Raw genomic sequence first — 21,910 nt, 5'->3', positions numbered from 1 at the left:
CAAGATTATCAAGACTCGACAGTTTTCATTCTGAGGTATGGATCATATATATGTGCATACTAGTGTATAGCGTATCAGTAACTCGCTCTTTTCTTAATGAAACAATAAAAAGTTTCAGCAAAGTGTATTTAAATACTTTGGCCTTTTATAAAGACCTTTGATGAAGGATCATCACACAGATAAAGCAGAAACCTAATAGAGAATAGAAGACTGCCAGATACATTTTGAGAAATGAAACCAGATGCTAAATAGTAACTTGAGAATATAATTTTACATACTGCCATCAAAAAGAGAGAAAAAACAAAGAAGTTACGGCATGCATGCATGTTCTGTGGCTCCTGAGAATAATTACTCTGAAAACCCCGATGGGTTGATCATTGCTATAAAAGGTCATTAGATGTTATACTCAGCATTGTACAGGAACTCAAGAGAACTAAATTAACAAGCCAACAATGAGAACAAGATTAAAAAAAAAAAAAAAAAAAAAGCAAAGCTGATCTGTATTAGTTGTACATACTTAAAACTCTGGGAACTGAATTATGCCCTGTTTGTTAATTCAACCCTTTGGGAGCTCTAAATTTTTCCATCCTTCCAAGCTGAGTATCATCTTTACATTGTTATTCAGATTGCAACAGAAAATAATGTATTATGAGAAAGGTATAATACTCCCACAGGAGTTTGCTATGTCATTCAGCACATGTGTGCTCTTCCATCACTTCTAAAGCAACATACCTTTATCTATCCTTGAGCTGAGCTGAGCTGCGATTTTCTGTTTTGTTACTTTTTTTTCAAGCCTTAAAGATTAGGCTCAAGATTTAATTAAATATGATTTATTTTTTTAAGTGTGGTCAAAATCACCTATACTATATATATTATATATTTTAAATTTATATAAAAAAGTACTAAATATTCTAGATGTTTTGCATAGGGTTTAGCATGAATTTCCATGGTGTTATTACAGTATCTGAAATGTTATTTAATCTCATGTTCAATGCATCTATGCTCAGTCTTCTCATTTCACCAAATATAGTAGTTAATCCTGAGGAAGATTCCCCTGAGGAGCTCGAAACAGCACAATGACCATTTTTCTGAAGGTGTTAATTTTGGATGCTATACAAACTAATATAATGCTTTCAGTAGTTTCAGTGGTAAACAAAGAAACAAATAAAACTGGCTTTGTACCAATTTTTTACTTTTTATATCAGGTAACATGGAAGCTCTTTACTGAACTTCCATCTCTTCTGAGACTAATCTTTTCTGAGCAGCTAATTTCTAGCTGAAAACTTTACTTCTTTACTTCCTTGCATCCTTCCTTTTGCTGCAACTTCCTTTCAGGTAGGTGTGGAGAGAAATGAGGTCTCTCGTCAGCCTTCTTTTCTCCAGATTGGAGCCCCAGTTCCCTCAGTCATGCCTCATAACACTTGTTATCCAGACCCTTCACCAGCTTCTTCATTGCTCTTCTTTGGACATGCTCCAGCACATCAATGTCTTTCTTGTAGTCATGTGCCTACTGAAAAAAACAAAACAAAACCAAAAACAACCTAACATCATTCAATATACTTTCAGGTGGGAGTCCTGCTAGACACATACACTTGAGATGCAGTGCAGAACCACAGCATCTCAACCATGGCATCACACTGATTCCAGGGTCCCAAGCACCACAGCAGGAGGACCCACACACTTTTAGGAAATAAAGCAAAGTCAGAGACAAAAGCAGATAGCATTTTTCATACCAGAAAAGTATACAGGCCCTGGCTACCTGAGGTAGGGATTGCTTGCTGACTTTTATTCTGACACAGATGCTCAGGTTCATTCAGTACACTTCAGTTTGCTCACACTCACCATTTCACAAGCAAATTAAATGAATCTGCACTTCTCCCTAAGTATGGCTTCTGCTGGTTTCCAAACATGGTTTGTCACTATAGAGGATTCAGAGAGACATTTAGCAGGCTCTCAAATGTGGTTTCATTACATTATACTGTTGGCATGAATAATTTAAATGAATCTGATATTTACTGCCTGGTAAAGTGATTTTCTGTTAAAACTAAAACTAATTAATAGTATTGGTAATAAATACCCATTCTTTCAAGTTTTCTTTAGCATAACCGACAAAATATTTTTATACAAATATTTTCATTCAAAATATTCCTATGAAAACAAATCATTCTCAGCTATGTCACAACACTTGCACCTTGCAAGGTGTTCCTACTAAAATTTATAACACAAGGAATCCTTGATTTCCCTCTTTCAAAGTGACAGTTTATTCCATTACTCAAATTTTACTCTAAGAAGTTAACATTAAAAGGTGTAAAAATAAAGTGAATTCTGGTCTGCTCTTTTTAAAATACCACCATTTCAGTAAATACAACAAAGTGGACTGACTCCCTTCTGTTTGTAGTATATCTTATGTCTTCATTTTAAAAGAAAACTTTTAAAAATTTCCCATACTTTCAATTCAATGTATGGAAAAATTAGGCAACATTAATACATTGACAAATAGATGTGTTTTTCTTCATGGGAAAGGGTTTCTCCTCCCTCTGCAGCATTTCTACACTGCACAGATGACCTCACAACTGTCAGTTCAGTTGACACATAATTACAGACAACACAAACTATTCCAAAATCTGTAATACTTTCACGATCTTACTGCCCAGGATTCATTTATATTTGAATTTCTAAAAAGCTGCAAACAGCAATGTATACCTGCTTTGATTTTGTTATACCATACATTTCACTAGTATGTTTTTATAAAACATACCAAATTTATAAGCTGTACCGTAAAAACAGTGTCCTAGGATACCAGTGAACATCTCGAATCAATTATTTGTTTATTCAGTTTTGGTAATAGGATATAACATTTAACTTCCTTGCTTGATTTGGGTTACATGATGAGCACCCAATTAAAAACAAAACAGAACTCGGTGTGAACTCAAACTCACACAATCTAAAACAGAAATGAAGTGAGAAACAAATCTAACTCATGACAGCAGGGTGACTATAACCATTAAAGTAAATTTTAGCTTCCAAATCAAACCATTCTCAGTGGCCTATTTTTCATGGCACTCCTTTAACCCAGAATACCAAAACTGCAGCCTCTGAGACAAGTTCAGCTAATTTCATGGTTTTGACTACCTGTTGCTGACATCAGATTGTCACAAGTTTTCAAAGCAAGAAGTTGAAGAAAACCATGATTTAGTCTTCCTTAAAAGAAGGAAGGCTGCAGGACAAGAGGCAGCACCTGAAAGAAGTGTGTTCTGTTTCAACCATGTCTTCCTCTGGTTACCAATGGTCAGCCACAGAGAAAACACGTTTTCATCTTTGTTAAGAGAATCTTGCTTACAGATGTGCACCACTGGGCCTGGCTCCACTGATAGGCACAGGCTTTTATGATGAAGATTGCAATGCAGGACAGGTGAAGATTTGTATGGTGGTGTATCATCTCCTCTCTGGGCTCCGCTTTCAGCTTACTGTGATCAGCCAAATGCAGTGGTGCCACTGGTGGTTCATTCAGACTTGATTTATAATGGAGAATAAAACATCTAAAGTTCCCATTCAATTTGGTAACAACATTAAAAGCTTTAATGCAAATCTACACATTCAGCTTAAAGCCTTAGCTTGGATGATCTCAATTACCTATAATTTCTGTTTCATTTATTCCACCAGTAAATTGAATCCCGCTATATGGGCATGGCTATATAGCCACGTAACCATAACAAAGTCATTCTAATACTTGAAATAAAAGAACTGATAGGACGTGCCTGATGTGCTCATGCTCCCAGTGACTGCTACTCCTGAGGTCAGTATGAGTCTTGTGTCAGCTCATTGTCAGAAGTTTGAAACATGGGCATGCTCTGAAATATCTCAGAACTGTTTTTAATTCAATGTCTGTTTAAGAAAAAAAAAAAAATTAGCCAACCTGCACATACCCTAACCCCTAGCCAAACAGCCTGGCCATGCTTAGATCTAAAAAAATAATAAGAATACTTTTTAAAGTTGAATTTTAGTATTCATTTACCTTTTCTGTAAATAGATAATTTTGCTTCTTCAAAAATTCCACTTACTTGAATCACCCTGTATGTTGCTGCACTGACTCAGAGTAAAAAGTATATTATAATAGGGTAAAATTAATTAATTATTTTTATGGGTAAATTTGGAAACAAATGGTCTTGCAGGTGCCATGAGAAACTCATGCATTTCCCATTAGTTGCAAGAAATGTAAAATTTGTATCTCAGCTTATTTGCAGATACTTGAGAATTAGAAAAGGGAAGTTATATTTCAATTATCATGCTATTTTTAAATTAATAATGTATTACATGACCTTAAATAGAAGGTATTCAATCACACAGCTGGAAGTAGCTTTACTTAAACTGCACTGTTGACATTTTCACACACACAAATCACCCACTATATGTTGTTATCTAGCAATTTCACAAGAACTTAATGTCTTCTTTTGAACTTACTGGTATTATTAATTTTCTGTAAACTAATAGATCTACCTGATCTACTAATTGCCTACCTGAACTAATTGCCTACCTGACAAAATCAATGTTACAATTAACAAGAACCTGGACTTCTTAATTTGGAACGGAGGAAACCTGAAATACTTCAGTTTTGTATGCATATAACAGAAGAAGATATTCTAAATAGTTACAAAATTTTAAAAGTTATAAAAAAACATACCATTTATTTCCAACTTTAAACTATTAGCTACATAACAGGTTGAAAAATTTGCATTTATATATCCTATTGCCTGTGTGACACGGAACAGTAAAAAGCACACTTAACATTCCTCCTAATATATAAAGCCCTAAGCTATTTCTGAAATGGGATGAATCCTTCAAAAAAGGCTTGAAAATTCTCTGACAAAACCCAAGCATCTCATTTCTAAAGATGTATAATCTTACTTAGAAATCTTGCTTCAAAATACCCCGAGGCTGCTGCTTCAAGAGACCAAAAAAGATACAACTAAATATTCACAAAACTAACAGAAGGCATAAATAAAGAATATGCTTCTGAATACAAGTATACTAGTCTGCACAACAAAAAACAGGCACAAAAAATAACAAAATACGTAATGGTCCAAAAGCTCTGCCCTGGGACAATATATTCATTGCCTACACCCTTCTAGCCAAAAAAAAATTTAAGCAATCCTTCCCCTAAGTGAGGGATAAGTATGTGTAAGTGTGTGAACTGAACAGGTCACCTGTAGTCCTGGCTTCCGACTCAGCCTGGAGACACTGCTGCTTTCACATACAGCCTGAATGCAGTCCTCTCCCCCTCCATAGCTGCACATCTTGATCTCTTTTGAGCTTTTTGTCATGTTAAAATCACTTCAAAAAATTTAATTATTATTTTCCATCAGGACAGTTTCTTGTGATATTATGTGACTCCAGGAAAGCCTTTGAACAAAAATTCTTTTCCACCTTTGTATGATAACTCAGCTGCCTGCATAATTCATGAAGACAGATGAAAGACTACTTCCCATGCAAATATGTCAGGCAAAAAAACAACTACTTTGAAATGAAACTGAGGGTAAGATTTAGATCAGGCTTTGGGAGTTAAAGCAGAAATCCAAATTCCTAGCAAGTGTTACAGTGCTTATACATTGCAAAGGATCTCCATACACTATGGGCCAAATTCTGCCCCATGTCAAAACCAAATTTGACTTTTAGCTATTTGACTTTTAACATGCAATGCCAAAGAACATAAGGCATTCTAAAATCTACATAATTCTGAGGAATCCCAAAAATCAGGTTACAGGAGGCACTTCACATATTTTTGAAACATGCATGATCATTCTGCATTGCTGAACTTACAAAAACAAGAAGAGAGCATCTGCCTTAGCAACATGTTTCGTATAAATACAGCTCTACATTTGGATAGCACAGAACATCTGTCTTCAGGTAGAAATATGAACATTTTAATTTCACCACTGCTTATGCCCAATGAGAGAAACTCTACTGCCAAGCTCCTAAAGAACCAACCTGGGCACAAAATTATGAACTGAACTTCTTTCTGCATCTACTCAGGTTCCTCTACTCAGAGGAACCTTTTCAAGAAGCAGTATTCAAGAACTTGTTACTCCACAGACTCTGCCCTGATTCCAACTCTTTCTGTCTAAGCATTGTCAATAAAAAGAATCTTGGTTAAATTTTAGTATGAAAGCATCCCCCAAATACTTACAGTACTTTCACATTAAAGGGGAAAAAATGAAAAAAATTAGTTTTGATATCTATACAAAAGTCAGCAGTTTTTATTTACACTGAACTTCCAGTCCCTTCTTCAAATCCCTCAGCCATCAAATCAACAACCCAGGAAAAGCAGCTGTTCTTTTTTATGCTTGCAAACAATGCTGGAAGTGACACAAGAGCAATGCCTATGAAGCTGAATGCTGAACATGTGTGTGAATTCCTCTCCTGTGGATTATCATTCTGAGTGCTCACCCCAATGTCCTTGCCTCTCATTCCTGAAGTGACTCAGCTACAGGATGGCAGAAAACCATGGGATCTGCCAAAGTGGAACAGTTATTACTGCCTTCTCCTTTTCCATTCAACAAAATTTTCAGTGCCCGTCAATTTCTGACAGATGCCCTCCTGGTCCGGTTATCTGGGAATCCACTGCAGGGAAACCTGAAATTAGGAGTAGTGCTCTGCCTGACATGCTTTTGAAGGTGTATTCTTTAGATTTCTGACAAAATCGGGTGTTTAAAAGCACCTAGTTTAATTTCTGTAAGTGTGACTATCAAAGGTTGATAGGGTATAACCTTGGAGGTAGTAGCAGTAAGTGATAAAGAATTTTTGTTTTGCAAAATTCACACAAATTGTCTCAAAATTGTTCAGAAACAGCAAATACATTCTAGGTCATCATGTTCCATCGTCTTCCATGTTTTTAATTTGGCCTATGAAGGAGGTACAAAGGGCAATCTTTCTGAAGAATCCATATCAGATTTGATAATTTATTTCAATACAAATCTAAGTAGGAGCCTAGGGATTTCATTAATAATAACAAGCAGCAGTAGTTCTTCACACAATCAAGTAATTAAGCACTAGAATTCTTCCAGAGAAATTGGTCAAAAGTTAATATTCAATGGACCTCAAAAGGCATGCAACTGAAGAAATTAAGGAAAGAAAAAATATTTACCAAGAATGGTTAAAAACTTATAATATCCTATATGGATAAGTGTATACCTATAACCGCCTCTCTCTTTAGATATATTTGTGGTTTTCTATTAGTTATTTCTGAAGGTGACATGACACTGGACTAGAAGAACATCCTTTGGTAACCACACAGGTCATTGGATTTTGAACGTATCTGGCTTTGGGGACCACTAAAATAATTTAGCTCTCACTTTTTGATTTCATTATTGCTTTCTAAGTGTTTAGCACTCTCAACAAAACAGAAAAATAATGCCAAGAGCAGCACAATATTTCAATATTAGGAGTACAATGAGTAATACGAACCTCAGTCACACTGAAGCATCTTTTAACACCAAAATTACAGTTTATGGATTACTTTATGTAACATATATACATATATATACACACACATTGAAAGTATAAATACATTCAATTTGTAACTGTAGCAAGAAGTAAACCTTATTTAAATTACAAACATACTTACATACTAGGTAATATATTCCAAAGTGTTTCTTTAAAAGCTGTACTCACTACCCAATGTAAAACCAAGAAAATTAATATTGTAACTTCTGTGCCTCCAAGAATGCAGTGATGAATGGTGAAGTTTGTTCATTTTAAATGGTGAAGTTTGCATTTTAAAAAAATGCACCTGAAAAAGATAAATTAAAAACCCCACAAGAATAACGTCTGCTGAAAGAAAAAAAATATCTTAGCACAAGAAGAGCTATCTGTTATGCAGATCACCTTTTTTGTCTCCTTTAAACATCAAATAGGCTTGGGTTTGCTTATTTTACAAGATCTGACAAGATCACAGCTCATGGCAGTAGTAAGGATTAATTTCCTTCATTAATGTAGTCATTGTAACTCCAAGTGTGAGATAAATGGAACAGGGAAAATTAATTTAAAAAAAACCCAAAAACCAAAAAAACGAAAAACAGTAAAAGTACTTCTGGTAGGTTCAAATATATGAGCTTTTCTTATCCCCCAACTCACATGTGCATATGTATTAAGACACACTGTCTATAAATCATAATTAAGGACTATGCTTCTGAGCACGTTCAATTATCCTAAGATGGGAAAAGATGCTCTTTGATAGCACTGTAATGCATGCATTCAGTTAGATTTTTCATCTTAGCTCTTTGAGTATTAATAACTATTATTACCATGCAATTAATCTCACAACCAAGAGGACTACTCAAATAGGAAAGAATAGGGTACAACCATCCAAATCAGCCATGAACCTTTAATTGCTGAACTTTCTACAGCTGATTTCAGTACATACTGGTTTTGCCTAAATTTATTCTAGGCTGAGAATCAGACCAGTTTTTTGCAAATCAGAATAAAAATCTTTCTGTTGTATGGTATTTAAGCTTTGATTACAAGTGAGGATTATGTAAAAAGGTATTCCTCTTAAAAAAACCATACCTGTAGTAGACTTAAAATTTCTATATAGTTGATAAGGTGAAAGGTAAAATAGTAGTAAATTTTGCTGAAAATTCTTCTCTGTAAAAATACCCTCAACAAGCAAAAAATAGCAATGCTGATTAGTACTGAGGCTTTGAAATTTTAAAGACCAAATTCTACAATATTTCCATCCCACCAGAAAAGAAATGAGGATGGCAGATGTGCACACCTGCAAAAGAATTATACTATGGAAAATAGAAGAGAATGGTAAAGACACTATAGGACCCATATATATTGATTCTGAATATATATACATATATATATATTCTGAATTTGATTTTCAAGTTTGAAAAGTACTGAAAGGTTGTAATTTCTACTGCTTAAACAACAACCTAGAGCTATTCTGAAAACTTAAAATAAACCTGAACTTTTAAAATGAAATTTAAAAAAAATTTCTAGTCAAAGGAACTCAACAATAACTGGATTTTTAGTCATTAAAAAATAAAGAATTTTTTTTCTTACAAGACAAAGAAAAAAAACATTTTTTCTTCAAAAGCCTTACAGAACACAATACAAAAATGGACGTTTCTGAGGGAAAAAGGAGTTGCGTGAAGTTCGAAACCAGCTTCATGACTGCAACTTTCATCACAGCAACCTCCTGGCAGCATATGTTTTACTGAGGATTATAAAGTGGTATCAACTGCATTGTTTTCATTAATGTAACTGTCTCGGGCCATCCAACGCTAGAGGCAGTGCCTGGAAGGCCATTAGAGAATATGCTTTCTTGAGCAGCCCAGCTACTTACAGACATTCTATGCTGATGAGTATCTTTTTTATATGCTATTCTAAGGAGAATCCACAGGTCCTTTGCATTGGAATACATTCAGTCTTCACTCTCTGTTTTTAAATGAGTTATTCTGAAAGCTGGCATTTTTTAGTCTTTGACTTCATTTTGTATTAGGGTTGAAGGAGAAAGGAGTGAATAAGTAAACATCTTATTTTACAGTTCTGCATGGCTGATTGCCCACACAAACCTCATTTAGGAAAAATAAAATTTATTTTCTCTCCTCATTCTTTATCAAGGCACAGAAAACTTAGCAGTAGTTTAATACTGATGCCTGAAAGGTAAACATTAGTGCTTTCCCAATATATTTATAAATGAAATATTACTGAAATAGTAGTGCAAATGGCCTAATTTGTTTGTTTGTTTGTTTTATGTAACGAATAACATAATAATGTAGTCCTTGAAGCAGATGGTCTATGGATTGATATGAACTTTTGGATAGTAAATCTGAAGTAATTGCAATTTTGAGTGGCTCCAATCACTACAAAGCATTTGAATGTTCTGAAATATTTCCACGTATCTCAAAAAACCCAAAAAAAGAAATCACAAAACTTTGCACCATTATTGTTTATGACTAGTTACTGGTTCTTAGCTTTCTTTTCTCATGTTTTCTATTTATAAAACTAATCTTCTCCCTAGAATGTGTAATCAGAGAGAAAAAGCAGAAAAGTATGCCATGAGATATGGCATCAGAAATTTCATAGTTCCCAGATCTCCTTACAAATCTGACAGAGTTTCAAAGTCATTTAAGCACTAAACCTGAGATGATGATAGTCTGCAGAAGGTCCCAAAGGAAGTGCTGAGACTGTTTGATCAAGTACACTTACACCACCATGTACAGATTTGTGGCAACACAGATAATGTGTGGTAGGCAAACTGATGCAGTTATTTAAAAAAACAAACCAAACCAAACCAAAAGCTGCATATCAAATCAGACACTGTGCTGTCTGCAGGAAAAAACAGAAGCTATAACCTGTATCAGAGAACTGTCTTGCAAGTCTTAGCAATGTGGAATGAAAACAAATACATTTTACGTATTATTTTGAATAAATCTACAATAGAAGTCTATTTAGTGAACTATACTCCATTTGTTTTCAATTTTAGAATACATCTAATGCAAAAGTGCATAAAAATAATTAAAGTAATGCACTTTTAAGTAAATAATTGAGTGAAATAGTGAACATATTACCTTCTTTTAAAAGAAGGTAATAAAGTCACCTTCTAACATATTACATTAATAATTATATTCACATTTTTATTTTCTGAATGAGGAAATCTCTATTAAAGCAAAATGCAACTTAAAAAGGCCATAAAAAAGCAAAATTCTCAAATATTCTCAAACCTGTATAGATGTTTTCTTGAAGAAAGAAGGAACTTCCCTGCAGCATGTAGTAACAGAATGAAAAATTGAACACCAAGCCCCCAGACAATGGCCTCTAGAGACAAAATTCCTAATAGTGTGAGTAAATCTTTAAAATACTAGATATCTGAAAAACAAAGGAGATTTTTTACTTGTAAGGATTATTTTTTCAATGAAAGTACATTCTGGCCCCAGATGTACTTTTTTATGCAGACAATTTGATAAGTAATTTTTGAATGCACTGCTACACAAATAGGCACAAAAAGACCCCTTTCTGACTGGACTTCATGCAGTTAATTACACTGCAAAAATAAACTTCATACATAGATAACCGAAGCATATTGAATTTTCTCATGTACAAAAATAAATTGCTTTTAATTACTTTTTATCTAGAAGAAACCAATTCCTTTACTAAATGCTTTGAATTGAGAATAAATACACAAAATTACTAAGCTAACTGCACATCTCATTCATCTGGCAAGCTGTTAAGCAATGCATTTTCCATGACAGGCACTGACTGAGCAAAGCATTAACATAACGTTACCATCTTCCACATCATTAAAAAAAGTCTCTCTTTGGTAATGGTTCCCCAAATAGTAAATATCAATTTAAAAAAGCCCAAAACAACAACTACCTAAACCTAACCTTGATTTTGATAATTAATTCCAAGGAAATTGTGGGTGTCAGTAAGGATCTTTGTGCCAGTTTAAACTCAGGGCACTTACGACAAAGTTCTCTTACTTAGGTCACAAAAGGGAACTATTTAAACATTAATGAAATCCTTTCATGTCTGAACTTGCTAAGAAAGCTCCTCTAAAATGATGGTTTTTTATAAGAAAACCAGACCCTGCTTTCAAGACTGTTACTGCAGTAAGACTTCTTGATTCAACCCTGTGTGTAGGCATACCACACGAAATATTTTTGAACATGTTAAACAAAAAGGATTTAGGTAAGTCATAGCACTAAAGCAAAGCTGTACTTTTACATTTTGTAGAATTCCTTGCCTTTTAATCACTAAGTACATAAATCAGTACGTAAATCACACTAAGTACTAAAGTACATAAATCAGAATCAAGACAACTATTAGTGGATCCAGTCAGTGACAGTGCAGGAGTAAAAACTCAAAAAATTGTATTTGGAAAAAACTGAAAAATTTTTGTTTGGAGTAAGTGAACTCATATTTGTACAAGATACCAATCAAAGTGAAACTGACATCTGTATTTATATAGAATTTAATTTTTTCCTATTTTTTCCCTCGCTTCTCTTCTTTGTTTCATTTTTTTCTCCCCACTACAGAGAACTAAACTAAACTAAAAAAAAAAAAATCCTATCTGAACCATCCTCTCATTATTTCAAACAATTCCTGATGGTGTAGAACCTTGATAACTGCAGGATTTCAGTAAATGCAAATTTTCTGATACTATCTAAATATGCATTGCACTTAAAAATCACACTTTGATAAGCCATCAAACTCTGAGAAGCATCACTTCAGGTATTCTAAGCACACAGTTTTAGTTGTTTCCTACAAGTCAGCCCATTTTTATTGCAACACGAAAATATTTTTTTAAAGTAAATTTAAGTTTCACACCTTTGACCACAAAACAGGATTTTTAGAGGTAGGGATCATCACTGGCCATTTCAAGTCACTGTGTGATTAGGACCGCTTTAAAAATGGCATGACATCTTGCACTGGTTACCCACAATGCAGATTTTCAGTTTTAAGTAAAATGGCCTTAGCTCACAACGGCAAAGAAACTGAAGAGTAATCATACTTAGTCTGTAAAAATTATGCAGAGTACCTCATACTATATTAGTTCAACAGGCATCATTATTGATGTTTTGACAGTTCCATAATTATCTATGCAGTTATAAAATCAGTTTAAATTCATTAATTGAATTGATCATTTTTCTGCATTTAGCTTTTTATCAGCTCTTATTAATATTTCATGAGCATTAATATTTATATATTACAAAGATTATAAGTAGCAATCAGCACCTTCTGAAATAATATTATCCAGAGAAAACAAACATCAAGCATGATTAAACAAAGTCATGTTTCCACACTAAAAAATAAAAAAAATGCAGCATCAGGAAATATTGCAGTCTTAAATTAGTGTTGCTTACCCAGAAGATTATACACCTCAATCTCTACAGCTAAAATTATATTTCCCCACTAAATAAGAAGTCTGTGTACATCGTTTGATGCACCATATTTCCAGATTATCAGCAGAGCAGTTTGAGAGCCCTCAGAAGCATCTCTATTGCCTCAGGGGTGTCCATCTACATTGACTCTGAGTCCACTCATTACACCAAGAACACATGCCTCCTTGTTCAATGATCTCATGACTACAAATTTCACTACATATATATTTATTCTACCTACCCTCAAACTTACACTAGGCAAAGCTACTTCACAGCTTCTCTATGAAATAAAAGAAGAGTCTGCAGCTACTTCAAGTTTGGAGATTTTTTTCATTTGTTTGTTTTGGGGAGGTTTCTTTGCCTAGGGAAATCCACAAATTCATATTAAGGGCCTAATCAGTAAAAAAGCATTTCCTACAATCACTTTTTCATCCACAATACCTCTTTTCCCTATTTTACGCATTTTCCTTATATATTTCTTCCAACAGTTATACATAAAATGTTAATTATGGTTTGACTGACACTGAGTCAACAGAATGCTGATTCCTGGGTTTTTTCTTTTCTAATTTTTTTCCCTAATCTTTTTTTCTAATTCTCCTGATTCCTCAACACCCTGTGAGAAGCCAAAATATACCTAGGGAAAGTCAAATGCAGGTGAATTGAATTTATACAATCTTATTTGTGCTTCAAATAAGAAAAGCCCAAACATCTGAGTAAGATGAAAATATTTCTTCTCTCACAGAGCAAAAAAGTGCAGTATGCCAGTTTAGCAATAAAACTTGAAATATAATTAGTATAATCTTTACATATTTCTGGAACAATGCACTTACAGCCTGAAAAATAACAATGTAGATGATACACAGAAGCATACCTCAGTGCAACTGAAAACATAATCCTTGTACATGACATAAATGTCATATTAAAGCTAAGAATAACAAATACCTCTAAACATTTAAGTGTACCATTTCTGCTTAAATAGAAAACAAGTGGAAAACAAGATATTCTCTTTGTAGTACTGAAATATCTATGAAATCAATTTTGGTCTTCCTCTGTCAGATCATGGTTATACTGTATATCATAAAATTCTGTTTCTCCAAAACAACAGAACAGAGAAAAAAGGTGCAGAAAAAAAATGCACTGTCTCCCTAATTCATCTTGAAAAACACCCAGTGTTTAACTTTGGATATAATACGCTAAAAGCATGGCTATATTTGGTGCCCCTCTTCTTAGTCTAAGTGGGTCAAGCATAAGATCCTACTTACAATACTGTATGCAAATTACTAACTCAGATAGATTATAGCCTACATGGTTGAGAAGTAAATATTGCTGGAGTCAGTGCAGACTGGAAAAGATAAAATAATTAAATATGAGGAACAAAAATAGAGAACAGATGCTTTATCACAAAATACATCTTCAGAAAGGATGAAATCTAAACATTTCTTATTAAACAATGCTTAATGATTAGACAAACCACAGTCAGATCTGGTACAGGAATCATACCTGTCATATCATCCATTTTATGAAAAGATTACTTAGGCAAGAGAAGCTATAATGTAGTTCTTCTAGAAATGGGGAAAAAACCTTCATACACAGAAAATTAGAAGCAGGAAAAAAGCTAGTACAAATATAACATGCAAATATTTCCATTCCAGATTTCAAGGGTCACTGACAAGGTGTTCTTGTAAACCGCAATATAAAATCATATAGCAGCCTAACATATTTCATTGCCAAGAGTATGCTCTTCACCTTCAGTCTGAACTTCTTCTTCATCTGATTCCATTACTCCCATCTCATACCTTATGAAAGAATAAGGGGGAAGGAATAAAAGATCAACCCCAGTCATAATTAGCCTATGGTCACAGTCAATTTTCTTTCCCAGTCAATAGACTTGACAGAAGTGATACAGTCAGCATCCACACATGGCCATCTTCTACCATGTATCCATTTTTAATTGAACTGATAGGACAGAGGCATTTCCTACAAATCCAGACCTAGTTTAAACTAAACCTCTAAAACTGCAGCAGGGTACTTAATTCATGCTGTTCTCTCCGTCTCCTGTGGAACAGCCACTAAACCTCAGCTTATCTGTTGATCATCTCTAGAAAGCCACTAGGTCTTCTGCCATGTTTTTTTCTCCTCCTTTGTATTAATTTTCAAAATGTATTTAATCCGTCCACTATCAACCAAGACAGGTCTAACTCCTTTGTCTCTACAGTATTTAAACACCTTTCAATAGCAAGTGGATTTTTATTCTGAAAGCTGTCATTAGTTCATAATAATGAGGCTGAAGTCACAAAGTAGAAGTGACTTTCACAAAGTTACATGGAAGTTACATACAATGCAAGTCAACACTCTAACCTACACAAATTCTGTGATTCTGTGAAATAATTACTACCCATTTTCTGCTTGAGTTGATCACTCCAGCCCTTGCTGTTGCTCTTTTTTGCTGTAAAAGAGCAAGCTCAATTGCAGTTCCAATGGCAGGTATTCAGTGACACTGCCAACTGGAAAACAGGGTGGTAACAAAATTTCAGAATAATCACACAGAGTACTTTTTTATGAATTGACTTTAAAAGGTAACTTCTGTTTGAAGATCTGATTCCTCCCCAGACCCTCTTACACTCAGGGCTCCATCAAAATCTTATCAAAAGGGAAACACATACACACTTCAGATTCCAATATGATTGTAGCTTCTGTGCTACAGAATGTCTCTGCTAGAGAGTAAGAACTGCAATGAGGACTTGGCCAGTCTCTACACAGGCTAGGTTTTCACAAGACACTTGTGATACATGCAGGCCTATTATGCTGCAGGAAAACCAGCCCATAGATTGGGTGGAACACAGTGCTGAATGTGGGCTGAAATGGCTCCACAGCACATCAACAGACCATCACACCAGGAGAAGAGCTAACCACAGAGATATGGAGCATTATGCAGCCTTATGTATGTCACAAAACACCACCAAATCATTTGTAGCACTCAGAAGACTCTGACTGAGAACAGCATAGAAGAACACCACATTAGGTATGTATCTAGGGAAATTTTCAGCTCTCTCTGATTTACTACTCTCTTCATCTTCCACGCCGGTATGTGGCCAAATTTATGTACTAATATCAATGCATGAAATTTTTGGAGTATACTGGATTTTGCAGTAATAATTATCCATGTAACAGTGAGAACTAACCCTGTTGTGGAAACTGCACAAATTGAAATTATTAGGTACAATTTAAACTAGCAGGTTTGAAATAAGTATCATAGAATCATAGAATTTTCAGGGTTGGAAGGGACCTTTAAGACCATCTAGTTCCAATCTCCCCTACCACGGGCAGGGACACCTCCCACTAGATCAGGAGAAACCAAGAGGGATCCCTTTTCACAAGGATTTTCAGGAAGGAATTACACTCCTTGATGAAAATCAGGCAGCCAAACACTTCAAACTCAGAGTAAGAGATTTTTCTTGTTCTGGGGTTTTAGATAAAGATCACACAATCATGGAACACTATGGGTTGGATGGGACCTTCAGTGTTCATCTAGTGATAACTCATTCCTACTTAGAACTTCCACGGAGTTAGCAGAACTTACAGATAGCCCCCAGCTTCTCAGTTTAACCTGTGCTGGTTTTGGCTGGGACAGAGTTAATATTCTACAGAGTAGCTAGTACTGGACTATGTTTTGGATTTGTGCTGGAAACACTGTTGATAATGCAAAGACCTTTCAATTATTGCTGAGCAAGCCTTAAACAGGGCCAAGAAACTTTGTTTCTCACACCACCAGTGAGCAGGCCAGGGGTGCTCAGGAACCTGTGAGGGCACAGGGACAGCTGACTCCAGCTGACCCAAGGGATATTCCATACCATGACATCCTGCTCAGCAATAAAAGTTGGGGGTGCCATGATGGCATCCACCCTCTGACATAAACATTATGACATGTCAGCCCAGCTTTCTTGGAGATGGCAGAACACCTGACAATAGGGAAGGACTTAATTCCTTGTTTTATTTTTCTTAAGTGTACAGCTTTTGCTTTAACTATTAAACTGTCTTTATCTCAACCCATGTTTTTTCTAGCCTTACCCTCTCTTTCTCTTCTATAACCCACTGAGCTTTCTGGGGTTAAACCACACGAAAGCCACTTTTTGTTGTTTGTTTAATTACACTGGGGAATGACCATTGACTACTATTAACTTTCTAAGTCAACATCTGTAGAACAGACATGGCAACCTGGTATCTGCCTATGCCAAACTGATAATTCACAAGCATAATTTACTTTCTATTGGAGAAGCAGATGGTATCATTTGCTTGCATATAAAAATTTTTCTTCCTTAGATTTAAATTAGATGCTTGATTTGCATTTGTCATGACTTCTAAATTTAATTTGCATATATAAACATAAATTACCTAGTGACTCTCATAATTACATGTTCACATATATTCATCCATATTTATACTTGGGAATACAACAGGGGACAGTAATATGTACTAATGACTACAATTCAGCATTAAGTATGTACTTATGTCCATCTAGCTTCATATGCTTAACATGATGCACTAAACCAAGGACCAGTCAACACCCTATGCAAAAGATGCTGTACATAACTGTTACACACATTGTGGTGAAGTTCTGAATTAGGATCTCAAGAAAACTGAGAAAAGATAGGAAGACACAGAATTGCTTCTAGTCAAATTACTTAATCAATGTTAATACATGTTTATGTATGCCCATCAACATCATAACCATACATATATATGCTTACAAAATCACAGTATAAATAGATACTGTCAGTACAGAGATGAGTGATTCACGAAGAAAGAACTCAATTGTATGTTTTCAGTTATATCCATTATCTTTTCAGAAGAAAAAAGCCTGCAAATACTATCGCACAGAATTATGAGCTCTCAAGGTTTTGATTGTTCTCAATTAAGGAAGAAAACTTTACTATTCTTCTTCCAACTCTAGCAAAAATCAGAGAAAGGGAAAAATGAAAAACATATGAATTTGCATTTAAGAAAAAAAAACTATAGAGAATAATCTTAACATCTTCATATTTGTCTGAATATCTATATCAGAAGAGACAGAGTAGATGAAACCTATGTGAAATAGAAAAACAAAGAAGTGTGCAAGAAAGTAGTGAAAAAGCTACATTAAAAAAAAAAGTTAAATAGGAAATGGTCTTTTTACTAACTAAATATAAAAATGAGTGAATAGAAAAGAGTAGAGGAGTAATAGTAATCTGAACGGCTGTGGGCTTCATGTACTGACCAAAACGTAGCATAGTCTGGAGGTTGGATCTCAAAACTAAAATAATAATTAGCTTCAAAAACATACCGATAAAGTGATTCTGAATCTATGCAGTGTGATAGGGAATACTTAGTTTCACAACTGTTAGGAAAAAACAGTACATCTAGTATAGTGTGCACAACTGGTCAGTCATGTTCAGGAGGACAAACTGACAAGAGTTTTTATGATATTCACAGGCACGTGGAATTTATTACATAAGGAAAAGTACAGTTCAAAAGTTATATCAAAGGTCTCTAAAAATGATGAACCTTCAAAGTTTAGAAACAATACATACAGGATAAACAAACACAAACTGATAATAAATGTAGCTTGAAAAACAGGTATTTCTAGCAGAGAAGAAGTCAGTTTGAGCACAATGTCCCACAATACCAATTAATGACATTATTTTGACTATGAAAAAAGGGTGTACTCCCTCTATACCTGAAATTATCAATACGAAACCCAAATCCAACAAGTTGTAACACTAAAAAATATTATTGGAGAAATTATGTGTCTTCAGATTACAGAATGACTAAATGTTCTTGAGGTATGCTCAGAACAAAAAAGACAGAGTTCCAGAAAAAATGGAATACAAAGTCTTTAATTTCCAAATTAAGTAGACTATGGGGATAATGTTATATTTAAGCTGAAAATAATAATGGAAAAATGTTTCCAAGAATGTTGAGATTTGATGAAGTATTTCAGAATGCATTTGATTTGGATGAAGCCAGAACTTCTTAACATCAAATAAAGTGGAAAAAGTAGGACTGGTCTTATTAAACTCTTTAAATGTATTTAGTCTTTTCATGAGTTAATTTATTTTTTTTTCCCGTACTGCTGTTCAGTATCTCATTTACTTCTTTAATTAAAGAAACCAATTTTTTAATGATCATAACCTGTTTTCTACTCTAAAAGCTTCCTCCTATATTTCTCTGAGATAAAAAATTTCTTTACATAAAAATTAATAAGACATACTTGCAATTTCCAGATCATTCCCCTTTGGGAAAGTGGCATTGTAAAATGACTGCTTTGGGAAGGTTATTTTAAAGGGAAAGAAAAGTTTTCTTTGCAAAGCCTTTGCTGAGATTCCGAAATGCAGAAGACATTTTGCTGAATCAGCAGTGTACATGAAGGCACACAGCTGAGGTGTACCCCCCAGTTTACTTCCCGCTAAACTAGACTGGGCACCTACAGCCTAAGGAAGCAAAGAACTGTTTCTTCCTACCATAAATGTCCTCACAAGACAGACCAAATAAACCCCTGCTAGGGGAACCAGGTCCTCAGAGAAGTTGCAGTTCACTGAGATATGAAAGTTAAGTCAGAAAGAGGGGATTTGAATAGCTCATTGGAAGTGGCTTTGTACATCTACAACAAATAATTTAATGTATTATTTCTCTTCTGCTGTTTCAGTATGTTTCAGTCTGCATCTTCACTCAGGATCCGATGGAAAATTTTTCAGCACTGAAAGGCTAAGAATACTAAAAAAAAATCAGAAGTGATTTGAAACAAAACTGCAGTTTTAAAATGTTCATAAGGAAAATAAGGATTTTCAGCCTACAGCCCAAAAGTTGGAAAGACACTGTCAGCAAAAGCTTACGCTGAATGTCATTCATTTCAGAAGTGAAGGATAGAAGGAGTAATGGCTGAGAGAGCAGGAAGGAAAGAAAATTAAGAGGAAAGCTTGATAGGCCTCAAGGGATATTATTGGTTTATTTCCTGTGATTACTGTTATTCTATAGCTAATCATGAGATCAAAGGGCACATGGTATCTTCCCTAGCTGTTTATATGCCTGGGTTTCTTACACATCTCATCAACCAAGCAACAGTCTATACAGTTTCATACAAACTTATTTTTCCACAAATTTTACTATTAATAAGATTAACACATTAACTCTAGTGATTCAACTGTTATGAACTGTATCCCCAGTTCATCATTTCTAAATCCCACCTGAAATATTGGAATGCTAACCTTTGGAATAGCAAACGGAATTAAATGTTGTTAGCAATAAAGCAGAAACCAAGATATGCAAATTTACTATCTCTAAATTCTTTCATAGCTATCACCTGTTACTAGCAATATCTAAATATTTATTGCAATTGAATAAAATTTAAAAATAAAATAGTAATAAAAACAGGGATAATATATTTAAGGATCTTGTTTTGTGACTCATCATTTTTTTTATTTCTCTAAAAGAAAATAGTTCTAGAAGACAGTGAGCTCTAATAAATAATCTAGGATACTAAGTAAACCCATAAAATTTGCAAATTTTCACGCTGCCTTTTTGTATTCTCTTCCTTGGCAGAAACTCACATTCTACATAATCTACCACCGAAGAAGATCATTTTTCCACATTAGGTAGGGGCTTTTTTTTTCATGAGAACTTCAACAGCTTTCCAACAGAGCACTGCCTCTCAGTTTATAACTCTCTCCACCCCCTTTGGCGTTACACATTTCCTCAGCGTCTATAAACAATTATTGGACTTTCTGCTTACGTGTCATCGTATCCATGTTTCAAAACCTGAAAGGCCATACTTCCTTACACCTCGTGGTTCTTAGAAGTGTTGTGCCTATTTAAAACTTAATCATGAAGTTGGGCCAGGCATATTTAACCAAATGTTTCAAATTATTAGTTTTGCTGTATTCTGAAAATGTCAATATATAGCTGAAGAAATCAAGTACATACACAATTCTCGCTCCTGCATGTGGGGCAGTCTCAAGCCTTTACATTCCAGTATCAGTTCTCATTCACCTGGGGGGTTCTACTGATGTAAATTGATTTATCTGAATGCACGAGAACTGCAGGATTAAATTTCTTGTCAATGAGTCACTTTATTGAACTTGATACAACTCGTGGTAACTCCACTATGTTAACTGTCAACCTTATAGTGCCTGAACACCTCCTGTGGATAGCTTTGCACGCAGACACTCAACCATCTCTTGCAGCATCATGTTAAATAGACGAACATAATTTTTAAATCCATCTTTCTGCCACAAGTGCAGACACCCTATACTTTGTTCCTGCTACAGGCAGGAGCAAAGAGCAAGGTGCCTTTAGATAATATCCAGCTGTATTCATCAGGGATCAAATTCCATTGCATTAAGATCACAAAGAATGTAAGTCATCATATTAGGACATTCCCCACTTAAAGACTTTATCATTCACAAAACATCACTACTGATTTGTAGACACAGCATGCAAGTCAGAATGGACCATGCATAACACAAAATATGAAAAAAACAGCAAATGGAAAGAGTAAATAACTATAATGTAAAAGAGTTTCACACACACAGGAAATGCAATCAATGGCAAATACTACATTTTTCAAAAAAAAAAGAAATTTAACACCTCTGAAGTTCATCTGCACGTGCCACCACCACAAAATTCAACTTTTCACTCACCAAAGTAGAGTTAAATGAAGCATCACCTGAGACCTCGGGTGTTCTTGTGCTGTTTGGAAGTCTGTGAGGGTTACGAGCTATCGCTTGGCACCAGCCCAACATTTTCTCCTTCCAATTAGCCCTTCTCAATTTCTGAAATTCTGAAAATAATTTAGATTCCCTGAAACATTGACACTTTAAGTGGATGACTCTGGATGCATGCCTTTAAAAACAGTTTTTAAAGTAATATCTAAACAAGCTATAAACATATTTTTAGAAGTACAATTTTCTTTAAAAATACTCCAAAGGGTTACACCATGCAGGTTAAAAAAGAAATAAGCACTTTCAGCACACCTTACATCCATTAATGCT

At 34.7% G+C, this 21,910-nt stretch overlaps 1 protein-coding gene across 1 annotated transcript in view; it reads right to left on the bottom strand.

Moving 5' to 3' along the window:
• The window catches only part of MARCHF1 (membrane associated ring-CH-type finger 1), an 81,463-nt gene extending 59,802 nt beyond the window's left edge, over positions 1–21,661 (bottom strand). Inside the window, exon 1 of the mRNA XM_008493820.2 lies at positions 21,560–21,661. Coding sequence (XP_008492042.1) covers positions 21,560–21,661 — 102 coding nt within the window. The remainder of the gene's footprint in view (positions 1–21,559) is intronic.
• Positions 21,662–21,910: the final 249 nt, after the last annotated feature.

This window comes from Calypte anna, chromosome 4A (assembly GCF_003957555.1).
Source record: "Calypte anna isolate BGI_N300 chromosome 4A, bCalAnn1_v1.p, whole genome shotgun sequence".
NCBI classification, from domain to species: domain Eukaryota; kingdom Metazoa; phylum Chordata; class Aves; order Apodiformes; family Trochilidae; genus Calypte; species Calypte anna.
The sequence above is the reverse complement of the archived record's forward strand: the minus strand, read 5'-3'. Positions and strand labels throughout refer to the sequence as shown.